Source organism: Pleurodeles waltl, chromosome 1_2, assembly GCF_031143425.1.
Source record: "Pleurodeles waltl isolate 20211129_DDA chromosome 1_2, aPleWal1.hap1.20221129, whole genome shotgun sequence".
In the NCBI taxonomy this organism is placed as follows: Eukaryota; Metazoa; Chordata; class Amphibia; order Caudata; family Salamandridae; genus Pleurodeles; species Pleurodeles waltl.
Genome location: NC_090437.1, coordinates 925,098,372 through 925,111,122, shown reverse-complemented (window position 1 = coordinate 925,111,122; position 12,751 = coordinate 925,098,372). Strand labels below are relative to the sequence as shown.

The window sequence follows — 12,751 nt, the reverse complement described above, 5'->3', positions numbered from 1 at the left end:
AGGATACACTCATCTCTGTTTCATAGTTGTATAAAGTAGGATCTAGTGCATGAATACATTCAGGGACTGCAATCTTGGAAGAAAGGAGATGTTCAAGACATTTTGTGAAAGGTAGGATAGATGGCCTCATTTCATTTCAAAGTTTAATAGTGGTCAGAGAGTGCCCTTGAGAGCCTTTCCAACGCAAACACAGCCCACAGTTGTTGGTGCCTGTGTGGGCTAGGCAGGGGATTTCTCTTCTTTCAATATGAAGGTAACACAGTTTTGGCCAGGCTTAAACTGTTCCTCCTAGGCCTGATATTTTATGAGGGAACTACATAGGCCTTTCAACTCAATGGCGTCATCTGAGGGGATAGCAGAGCCCAAGATCGTTTTCACTGCAACCACAATTTGTCATAAAGACCTAATGAGAGGACATTTCCACCTTATGTGTCTAAAGTCCCCCAATGAGCCACAGTCCCCCCCACATGGAGCACTGGTTTGTGGGTAGAATCTATATAGTTTGACTGTACAGAGACATAAGCCAATGTTCATTTCATACTGTGCCTCCCTCCCTAGTATGCTCTAGCAGTTCTGGGACACTACAAGTGTTTCTATCCTCTCTCCCCCAGGTCCCTCATTAAGTTGTTATCCCATTTTGCTATGTATGGGTGGATTGGCACAGGTGTTCATTAAAAAAGTACACCAACTTACTATATTTACAATTTTTTCATCCAGGAGTTGAGCCTCTGGTGGAAAGTTTTCTGACTGGGTTTAACACCCAATGTTGTAGTACTTTATTGTGGCAATGCTCAGTGTCCTGTCTCAAAATATAAGGCCTTGATGGCACAGAACATGTCCAATATGGTCAGATGTTCTCGCTCCATTCATTTTTCAAACATTTCAGGTGCTAATCATAGCTGGAAGGACTCAATAGGAGTATGTGACAAGTTAAAGAATGTTAAATGCGAGGGTTCCATGAGAGTGTCCCATATAATTATTGGGAATACCTATGTAAGCACCTGGAGGGGGAGGGGGTGTCTATCTGGTTTAGGTTTTAACACTAAGGGCCTCATCACGAGTGTGGCGGTCTACAGACTGCAACATTCATGCTGGTGGTCTGGACCGCCGCCAATGTGGCTAGGATCTTGGATCCCGGCGGTCTGGCGGTGGCGGAGATCCGAATGAAAACCCATTGCAAGATGTAGCTCATTTATTGGCTCTGGGTACGTAGGGTTCTTGATGAACCTACAAGCCCTATATATCCCCGCAACCAGAAGAGTACAGCAGACGTAACAGTATATTGCTTTCAAAAATCTAACATCGCAGGAAAAAGTTACAGAGTAAAACATTGAGAAAAATGGGGGGGGTTTCACCTCAATTTCAATATTGTTTTATTTCAGCTGTTATTTTCTGTAGGAAACCCTTGTAGGATCTACACAAATGAACCCTTGCTGAATTCAGAATTTTGACTACTTTCCAGAAATGTTTAGCTTTCCAGCATTGGTTTCACACCCATTTCTGTCACTAAGTGGAAGGAGGCTGGAAGCACAAAAAATATATAAAAATGGGGTATGTCCCAGTGAAATGCCAAAAATGTGTTGAAAAATTGGGTTTTCTGATTCAAGTCTGCCTGTTCCTGAAGGCTGGGAAGATGGTGTTTTAAGCACCGTAAACCCTTTGTTGATGCCATTTTGAGGGAAAAAAGCCACAAGCCTTCTTTAGCTGCCCTTTTTCCCATTTTTAAAAAAGAAAAACGAAGTTTTTGCTGTATTTTGGATAATTTCTTGAGGGGAACCCACAAAGTCTGGGTACCTCTAGAATCCCTAGGATGTTGGAAAAAGGCGTAAATTTGGTGTGGGTAGCTTATGTGGACAAAAAGTAATGAGGGCCTAAGCGCGAACTGCCCCAAATAGCCAAAAAACGGCTTGGCACCTGAGGGGGGAAAAGGCCTGGCAGCGAAGGGGTTAATATTAACTATTCATCTCATGCAGTTACAAGAGAAAAATGGTTGAACGTTTGCAGCACTCGCTGCAGAGAGTGTAGGAGTTTCACATGATAAACCCTATCCCTACAGAGCTGCGCAGAATCTGAAGTGATATTAGCTTGAGGGACCTAACACAGGAGGTCACCCACCTGAAAGGCATCCAGGCTCCTTCAGGGATCAAAGTTAAATGAAGATCTCCAATTTCAAAAAGTTATTTTGAAACCTGTAGTTTTTGTTCATAGTGTGACATCCTACTCTGAATAACTGGGAATGGGGTGTACTTAGCTTTGTAAGGCTTAATAGGTTGTCCTCCACAAACAAGGTAATTTTATGCATGTCCTTTTGGAAAGTGATGTCCCCTACATCTTTATCTGCTCTGTGTGCCGCAAAAGGTTGGGTATTCACAGCGAATAAAGGAGAACATTATTCCCTTTAAAATGGAGTCACAATATATCTTCAAGCTATATTTAATGTGCAGTACAATGCAATTTTCTTGAAATGCATGAACTATTGGAGAATAATCCTGTTTTCATTTTAGCAGTGACCAATAGTACAAGTCTGCAAACTGCTCTGTAACATTGGTCACTATCTTGATTCTTGCTTTAGCTAGGGAGGAGTTACATCCAGACAACCTATAACCCACAATTTACTATAACCCACAATTTACGAGTGAGGCCGGCTGCCTGAACGCTTACCCTCAGGAAGCAGTTCATTCTTCACAAAGAATGTAGTAATCAGAAACATTAGCAAATGTTATTGCTGCCACATCCTTTCCTCCTAGGCCAACTGCCTATGAATAAGTTCAGAAGAACAGTGAAGGGTGATGCAGAATTGACAGGAGTGGAATAAAGGTGGGGGTTATTTAGCCTCTGTCATAATATAGCTAGCGCCACAAACCTTTAATCATTGCTGATGCTGGAGTCTACAGTTTTAATTATTTGCACAAATAATTTTAAACTGGCACTGCAAAAAAGTTGCAGATTAATGGCACTGGGCTGATTTGGTGGGACCAGCATGTATGCTTACTATTAAATCCCCTGCGTCGGTTGTAGCCCTCTTTAGCATGTTGTGAGACAGGTGAAACTGACTACACTAACAAGCTTATACTGTTGTGACTACTTTAACCTAAAAAAATGGGATTTGTGAGGACACATACTTTACCGCCATGCACCATTCTAATGGTGAAATGGTATAACTCCATGATTCAGCCATAACACTTTTAATTCTAGGGCAACAGACAATAATAAACAAGAATAAAAAACATACCAAACCTAAATTATCTAGGTCTCTTATCAAAAGATAATATGAACTCTGAAAAATAACCAAAATCTCTCTCAAGCCAGGACTAGTACTCAGAAACCTGCTTTTGAGCAAATTAATGTAGCAGAAAAAGAAAACATTATACTGGAAAGATGCACTGAAAGATGTGCCCTATAAAAGTAGAATGCTTTTGATAGCAACAGTCACTGTAAATCAAAGACTGCAGTAAAAGGTACTAGTCTTTTATTACCCGTATGGTATGTTTTTTAAAAAATATTTGCCTTCTTCAAATATTGTCTCAAGAGACATGGTAACGTGAATAGTGATACGGTCCAGCTGATACAGGGATCAACAGTAGGGTAATATAATTTTAAAAAAGCACTCACTGGTCTGATTCCAGTTAGCATGCCCACATATCCAGCGAAGTTTGTGGATAAGAAAACAGATTTGTTGTTCCTCTGGAAATCCACATTCACTACCATAGGCCTCAGGAGCTCAGTAATTGTCCACGAATTGTTTTTGATATCCCATCTGTGTAAATAAAAACGATTGCAGATCAATGCATGAAAATCTCCCTTCCGAAATTCAGTTTTACAATGTATGTATAAAAAAATATTGTAAATAATATTGTGAATAAACTATTGTGGGAAAGGTACATGGGTGTGGAAGGTGGGATGTCAAACACCAATCCAAACACCGTCATAGCAGTTTTACTGCTGGGTAATTTGGTAGCAACAAGCTGCAACGAAAGCTGGAAGCTTGTGGGTAAAGTTAATATTTAGGTAGGTAGCAGCTTACAATAACACATCAGAAGACACCTGATGAGGCGTTACACGTAGACACCACACCCTTGCTAACAGGATGAAGCACTCATGAGACCACCTTGACGAAATGGTGAAAACAATAGATATACGCTTCATGCCATCACAAGCTGTAGGACCACAGGTGCATTTGGCAGATATATTTACTCACAAAAAATATTTTAAAACTACAAGACCTATCATTCCGACCAAGTGCATGCAAACACATTAGACTATGCACACAACATCAAGATGGACAGAGAGTTCACAAAGAAACCAAACGCATACACAGTCAAACATTCTCACATATCTACACGTGGAAACCACAGCTACAGCACGTACAACAGCAGAGAGAAATCTTTCTAACACACAACCGAAAAAGCCTATGGAAATCATTATCATTCTTCTTTGTAGAGAGTTCACGACCAATATTTTACTCTCTTGTTTGTGGTCTTGTCTCACTTCAGTTTAAGTAATTTACTCCTTCGTGAAATGGGTAGGAAGCACTGTCCCACTACTTCTTATCAGAGGCTTTACCAGTTATTAGCGTTACTTACTCCAGTCTTATTAGAACTGGGGATGGCGGCAATTGAGGGCAAGGCGGCACAGCATGCCAGATGCTCAAGATAGGATGGGTGTTGTGTGAAAAGCTCATGCAGGTGCAAGGTATATGGTAGACAAAATGAACGGATGACGGTATTGGACAGGCACCATTGAGAGTAGAAAGCCTCTGGTAAACAAAATTATTCACAAAAGGGACATATCTCAATATTCACCTGAATTAAATAATAAAACGTTTATTCTGGCAATAATTTAGAAACTTTTAACTGGCATATAATGGGGGAGAGAGTAGAACACCACTGTTGCAATCCCTGTAACCTTTACATCCCAGATTTAAACCCCACACTCCACTAATATGATTTCTATGACCTTTAAATTACTGATGGCATGTGGATCCATATCTTATTATGCAAAACCAGTTTGGGGTGGTATTCTTCCAACTAACTGTCTTTGCCAGGCTTCTCTAAAGACATCGGCCCTTATTATTTCTTTAGCGGTCTTTTTCCAAGACCGCCAAAGCTGCTACTAGACTGTCAGTGCTGGCGGTCTGAAGACTGCCATATTACGACTGCTGGCAGCTTTCCCCCATTCTTTAGGCAGAAAGTTGCAAGCAGTCGTGCTGGCAGACGGCGGTGCAGAGGCGGCTCCACTGCTGCTCCGTCCCACCAAAGGGACTTCGCCAGCCGTATTATGACCTTTAATACGGCCTGGCGGTGTCTGGATGGCGGGGCACTGCTGGTGGTGGGAGCGCCGGGTCCCGTCGCTTCAGGGAGGAGCACTTCGTCGGATGAGGTAAGTGGGGGTATGAATGGATGTGTGTGTGTGTGTATGTGTCATGAATGGGGGAGGGTGTAGGAGTGTTTGTGCGTGCATGTCTGTGTGTAAATGTGGTGATGGCGATGCGTGTGTGGATGAATGTGAATGCTAGGTTGGGGTGCATGTGTGCATGCATGCAAACAGGGGTTGGGGTTGTGTGTGTATGTATGTTGATGAAAGGAGGGGGTGGGGGATGGAGTATGTATGTGTGTCAATGGGGTGATTGTAGTGAGTGCGTGGGTGAGTGAGTGGGGGTGTTGTGCGTGTGTATGGATTTGGGGGTGTGTGTGTGTGTAAGTGTAAGGGTGCTGTGAGTGTGTGCGCATGAGTGTAAGGGTGTTGTGAGTGAGTGTCAGGGTGTGCATGTCCGTGGGTGTGTGTGGGTGTATGCATGTATGCGGGGGTGGGGGGGTTAGTACAGGGATTGGGGTAGGTACATGTATGCAGAGGTTTGGGGGGTGGGAATGTTGTAAGGGAAGGGGGTGGGGGGGCTCTTGGGTAGATGGGGGGGGTGGGGAGTCGTCTACAGGAATGCAAATTCCTGTCACTGGTAGCCTCTCCACCAGGGATTTCGTGGCAGTGCAACTGCCGTGGCTTATCTCCGACGGTACGATCGCCCTGTAAGTAGGAACGGCCACACTCGTAATATGGCGGTCCTCACCACCAGCACTAGACCGCCAGACTCTTAATGAGGGCCATAGTCTGTGTAAAGTGATGCTTCTTGTAGCAGTTAGAACTGGGGCTAACTTCAAGCAGAAGTGGTCACAATAGGGACACTTGTGTGATTTGGCTGTCATTAATCATACTGAAGCAGTAATCAGGGACAGACAAAAGGGCAGACATGGCCTGGAGGCTTCTTCACCCTGAGCCACAACAAATGCCGTCCATTCCACATCCCAACCATCCATTAAATGCCAATACTCATGAAGATGTAGTCAGCAGTCCTTTGCTAACAAGGCCTTCATGAGATTTCTAACAATAATCATGCCTCCATCCTCTTCACTTTATTTTCTGGGTCTCTACCCTCCAACCACAGGAGTGGAGACAATACACTGTTTCTGTCTGGGGAAATACTCTCATCCTTTATCTGCTGCCATGTTAAACCTGGGGCAGCAAAATTAATCCCAGCCCCCTGATATACCTCTGTAAAACAATTGTTGTCTAGAGATTCTCATTTTTGATTTGTGTTTTTGGATCATTAGAGTTGTAATTCAGCTACGGTAGACATTGCTGATGCAGGCTAAATTTTTCTGGATGACATTTTTAAAAACGTCATCCAAGATGTACTATTGCAGGAATACTGAGACCTATATACCCCATTTTGGTGTCACAGAAAATAACTCCTCAGAGCAACCCTTCTGCCATTTTCCAAAATGATGACTATAATAGAGGAAGAAGAGACATATATAGAAATGAAACAAACAATAATGGTTGTTAATCCTTTTATATATACACCAAACAATGTTTATGGATCTGAATATGAAAAAAATAATATCACTCCTGCTTTTGTAATGATGTGTGTTTTGACCACTGACTCCACGTTGCACTTAGCCTACCAGCACACCGTCACATTAGTGACCACCAGCTTCATTTTGCCTATTGACTTAATTTTAGCATTAGCCACCGCCACGTTAAAAGATGCAAGTAGTTTTCCACGTTCTACAATGTGCTCATGTTTTTATTTTTTGTGTTCTTTCAAAGGGCTGAAGCTGATAAGAATGTACTATGACGGCAGGGAATGGTCTTGTTTTTCAGGGGCATCTTGGGCTTGTGGCCAAGTCCCAACGTGTTCTTTTCAAAGCTGGCCTAAAGCAATCAGCATTTTTTGAATAATAAACTTCTGCAGTGAGAGGGAGGTTCTAAAATTTTCCTTGTTTGTTCAAAGTATAAGAGGCCAAGACCAGGTGGACCGGGGACCGAGAGTGATTCACATCTCAGACATGCCCAGGATGCTGGGGTGTGTCATCCTTCCCATGAGGATAATTGATCTCTCGCTCTCCTCAATCGATTCTGGGATCTGGTGATCTGATGCTGATAGGAGGGAGATGAAGCAGTTGTGCCCTTGCCTCACGGTGATGCATATTTTTTGATTCATTATTTGCTTTGCATTATAATACAGATACATATATTTGCTGTTTATATTGCAGTGCAGACTCATTTGTACATGTTATCATTTCCTTGCTGTGACCATTTTCAAACGTGTGCTTTCAGCATGCTGACCTTCTTTTATGAACCTTGCGAAGTGAAATAATGTCTTATTTAGACTAAGAAGCACATTCCAGAGATTTTTGTCAGTGCATGAGTGTTTCAGCTCGGTCATTAGAGAAGCAAAACAGCTTTAGACACATTTTCGTAGTTTACTTTATTTGTTTTGGCAGTCGCTTGTGGTTAATGCAGAAGGCTGAACATGTGAGAAGAGCCTATCAACAGGGACATCTTTTTGGAGTACAGGTTTTACAAGTACATGTATGTTGAAGTTCTGTGGGTAGAGGCTTTAGAAATTTTGTAGGTTTTAGAACCACATCAATATCTTCTCAACCAAATTCACACTGATCTTTCGTTACATATGCATGATACATTTACACATCTTCTGATCAAGTACAACACTCTTTTAATGTGTTCACGCACAGAATATGTCGGTGGAAGGTCACTTAGAGTGACTGATCTCTTGAACTCACTGTACCGAAGATCATCGTGACAGAACTCGTTTTCCACACACGCACAAGGTATTTTTCTATGTCTTTAAAGTCACATACTTCTGTCTCAGCAAATCCTTTTAGAAACCTCACAGGTTCAACAGTTAATGCTCCAAGATTTGTTCCAATTTTACTCATAGTGTCATCACCCATAAGAATATGTGCCTTAATAAATATACTGGGCATCTCTGGGTCAAGTTTCTTGTACAGAATATGAAGCAGGATTAGGTGTCTTTTCTCACCTATTCCATAACGTATCCATAACTCTGACAAACCTTGGCTTATGAACATTGCAACAAATCTAAGTAGCACAATAATAACATGGTCATTTGACAGTACGAGTCGATTGGAACCAATTCAAACAGCCCACTCAACATGTGGCACAACACGAAGAACAGCTTCCTCCAATTTGCTGTTAAGTTCTTGAACAATGCGGCCCGCACCTTTTGACTATATCTCTGCAGGCAACAACTCCTCACTGACAGTCATTCCATTTGCAATAATTGGAAATTCAGTGTTCACTGCAGCATCAGCAAAGTTTGGGCGAGTTGACATCTCCAAGGTCATCTTGTTCGATGTTAATGACCAGAATTTATCATGTTGCATAGGTATAGGTGTCAGATTTCTGATGCAGGCAAGGTTAATTATTCCACTTGTAGACATTCGTCTGATTCTCTCACATTCTTGACAGACAGTTCAAGATAGGTAGTTCAAGTTAAAGATGTGAAGTTCTTGCAAGGTGCACACTGACTTCGATATCTGTAGAACTGTCTGAATGTCCTCTCCGAAGTTTTGCATGGGGAAATCTTGACCATTCGAAATTGTGACATATAACCCACAACAATAGCAGTTTTCAATGAAGACACCTTTACACATTTTTTAGCTGTTATATGAGTTTGTTCTTCACTGGTTTGGTTGCAGCACCCCCATCAAATAATATGTTTTTGGAAGAAGATCATGCAACAGAATGTCCTTCATAAATTCCCCCCTTTCTTTTGCTACAGCCATCTCTCTATGTGATTGTGAAAGTTGTTTTTGTGTAAGCTGTTTTGTTAGTGGCTCGTTGGATGAAACTCTTATTATGGCAATAAAAGCATGGTAGTTTAGCTTTAGCAATTACGTAAAACAGCTTTTTCTTTTTCAATACAAATCTCTCCTGTTTCAGTTCGGCATTTAGTTTAGATCCTTGGTCCAGGACATCTAGTACACATATCTTTATATCGTTATCTACATATTGTTTGGGCACAAAGCTGTGTAGTTCACGGTGAGGAATAGTTTCACAACAATCCATTAATTTTGAATTTTTCATCTCTCTGAAAACATTACAAATAGAAAGGACTTCATGGTAAACTAGCTGCCATTGAGCAGCATATTCAATTTTACATGCCTGACCAACAACTGCCTTTGAGCTTTTCTATGATCTCTGGATTATCGGTTCCAGTTACATACCTGAGCCACGGCAAGGAACTTTCCCTCTCTGTCTTTCACCACAAAATGTCTTTGAATGAATTTTCTGTAAAGGTATGGGTTTTGCACCTCTAGCTTCTTCACTCTTTCCAATTATCAGGACCCATGTCTCATGTAGTTTATGCAATCGAATTAGCAAAACACAGTAATCAGTGACTCCACAGTCTTCACTAGGAGCTCCCGATCACATTCCTGATCAGCCTGTACCAACGTTTGCACTAGAGCTATCAAGTGTAAAACATTTCCTTCCTACTTGCAAAGTTCTGACTTTTCTTCAAATTCTTTGATAAACTCTCCAAACTTGGTTTTCTGATTTTGAACTGTGTACTGAACACTGCCTGGCTTTGCATTATGTCTTTTGAATGTAGTGCACCCTGTGCCTTGTTCAATTCAGAAATTTTTCATTCTTGTTCCAGAAAGCATTACAATGTCTCTATTGCCTTAGAATACGATGAGCATAGTTTGTAATGAACAAACATAATGAGTTCCACTGAATACTTACTGGACTGTTTTGCTTACAAAGATTTCTGCCTTAATAAGTGCTTTGTCTATGTCACATCCACTGAGAAAACTTACTGCACACCGCAGTGCAACTTTTGTCACGTGGAAAATGCCCATCATTGCATAAAGATCATGACATATTACTGAAATTCTTCAGTGGGACGGTACTCTGGGAGATCAGAGAATGAACTAGCTTTTCTTCATTCTTCAGTCCACATCAAATAAGCAATATGATAAATTCAATTCAATAAGCTTTGCAGACTGCAGCACAAGACAGAAGATCCATGTCCTCAGCCAATTTGAAACTTTCTGACAGTGTGGTACATGTTGGTGACTTGTAGTGATTTTGCATATCTTGGCAAGGCAGTTGGGTTATAAGTTTGCAGCTTCATTTGTTTTTGCCTACAGCTGACACAGCTTGTTTTCCAGCAGCTACATGATTGGTACAGTTTTGAAAAAGCACCATGACAGTATCATCTGTGCTGGATGTTACAGACAAGGAAGAGCTGTCTTCAAAATCAAAATTATCAAGAGCAGCAATTGTAATTCCTTTCCTGGTAAAGTGACTTGGAAGTGGTGTGCTCTTGGATCCACAAGATCTTACAGAGTGAACTGCTAACAATCTCCTGCTCCATACTATTTCATTAAATACGTAAAACATGATTTGGAGAAGATAAATAATTTGCATAGCCAAAGCCTGTCAGTTAATGGGATTGTCTTCCACTTCTTCGCTTATATCTTAAAAGGCATCATCAGTGTTGTTGGCTCCTGTTCCGAACTCAAGAACTTTTAGTTTGTTACAGTTTTGCTTTGCTGATAATAAACAGTGATGTAAAAAAAAATTTAAGACAACATCAGGCATTCTTGTTGACTCCCATCATTTGCGACGCTCTGGGGCATCACAAAATTTGTCATTAAGTTCAAAATCTAAATCGTTAAGGACATATGTTAAAGTGGTTCCTGCTGATTTTACTGCACCCTGTGATCTTATTTTGGCAGCAGCAACTTCAGGAGTAAAATCAGCCGAGAACACCATAAGTGGTTCATTCTTTTTGTTAGACTGACAAAAACATGCAAACTTAACTGAAGGCTGGCGGTTTAGTTGCTGGTGGGAGCTCATCGTACATTCATATTTTTTAATGTATACACGCATGTAATTTGGGTGGGCATACAAATCCACTGCAAATACATTCATCTCGCTGTTTAGATCAGGTACTCGGCTGAAAACTTAATCTTGGAAGAAACTAGCTGCAGATAAAAACATGTTTGTCCTTTGAGAATCACACACTCTGTACTTTGCTTTTTCGTTAATCCCTTTGGCCCTTGTTCTGGCTAACCCACAGATAACAAAATTAAGATCCTCTGTTTTCTTATCAGTTGTTGGAGTTGGACAAGGGGTAGCCCTCAATCTTCTAAGTGAAGGGGCACTGGGTTTGGTTTCGTCACATTGTCAGAAGATTTGGATTCTTGTTGTGATTCACTGGTTTCTGTTTTGATATTTTTTCCAGGCTTTTGTCCATTGTATATGACTTGTAGCACTTGTTGTTACAATAATAAAATTTGATCTTCACCCTCAATTTCAATCTTTTGTGAACTTCGTCTTGCTGTGTTTCTGCAGCATCTCAAACTCTCTTTTGTCCAGCTTCAGTTTGTTAGCTTTCTTTCGGATTAGTTTGACATATGACATATTTTTCTTTGTTGAAGGAGCCCTCAGATTTTGTCGTTAGCAACACTCTGTTGGGAGGTAAAGATCCTCCGATACCATCTGCTTCGCTAATGAAAACCTGAATAAAAGCAATATTAAAATAAATTACCAATATGATGGCTAAAACACACCATTATAGAGCTGCCATTTTAGAAAATGGCGGAAGGGTTGCTTTGAGGAGTTATTTTCTGTCTCTATATGGCTACGTGACTCTCAAAACCTATGTTTTGACACCAAAATGAAGTACATAGGTCTCAGGGTTCCTGAAATTTTACATAATCACTGGAACACATCTACCATTTTTAAAAACGTATTCAACAAAAAATCAGCCCGGATTAGCAATGTGTACCCATGCTAAATTACTTCTCTAATGATACAAAAGCACAAATCAAAAATGAAAATCTCTGGGCAATAGTTTTTTTACAGGGGTACAACAAGGGGCCAGGACTAAATGGATCCTACTGGATAAACATACACAGTCCTGCTACCTTAAATATGTCACATGCTGACAATAGCACATACTTGACATGTACAAAGAATGTCAGGCCATGTTCTGTGTTTCACATAACAGCAGAATTTTATACTACACGCATCTGTCGACCCTATAATCCCTGCCACCAAGAAAATGTTCTGGTTACATTACAGATTCATGAAACACAATAAGTAGTCACCTTTGTTTTACGTGATACACCAAGGACAGGGGGACTAGTCCACCATCTCCCATGAGGGCACGCTTTGTGTGCTCCAGGTCATAGGAAAGGTCCTGAACCTCACACTGTCAGCTACAGGTCTAGGCCTATGCACATGCTAGAAAGAGTGATACCAGGGCAAAATAATAGCCAGGATACCGGTTTCACATGCAGTTAGGAAATCAGGGCAAGGGAACATACACCTATACCATGTAAAGGACATTCATGTCCCATCAGGATGTCACCAAAATAAGACACTGCCAGTGAAGACACATGAGTCCTCATGTTAA

At 41.1% G+C, this 12,751-nt stretch overlaps 1 protein-coding gene across 1 annotated transcript in view; it reads right to left on the bottom strand.

Moving 5' to 3' along the window:
* The window catches only part of ASAH1 (N-acylsphingosine amidohydrolase 1), a 167,253-nt gene that overhangs the window by 69,343 nt on the left and 85,159 nt on the right, over positions 1-12,751 (bottom strand). The window contains exon 8 of the mRNA XM_069200267.1: positions 3,613-3,757. Coding sequence (XP_069056368.1) covers positions 3,613-3,757 — 145 coding nt within the window. The remainder of the gene's footprint in view (positions 1-3,612; positions 3,758-12,751) is intronic.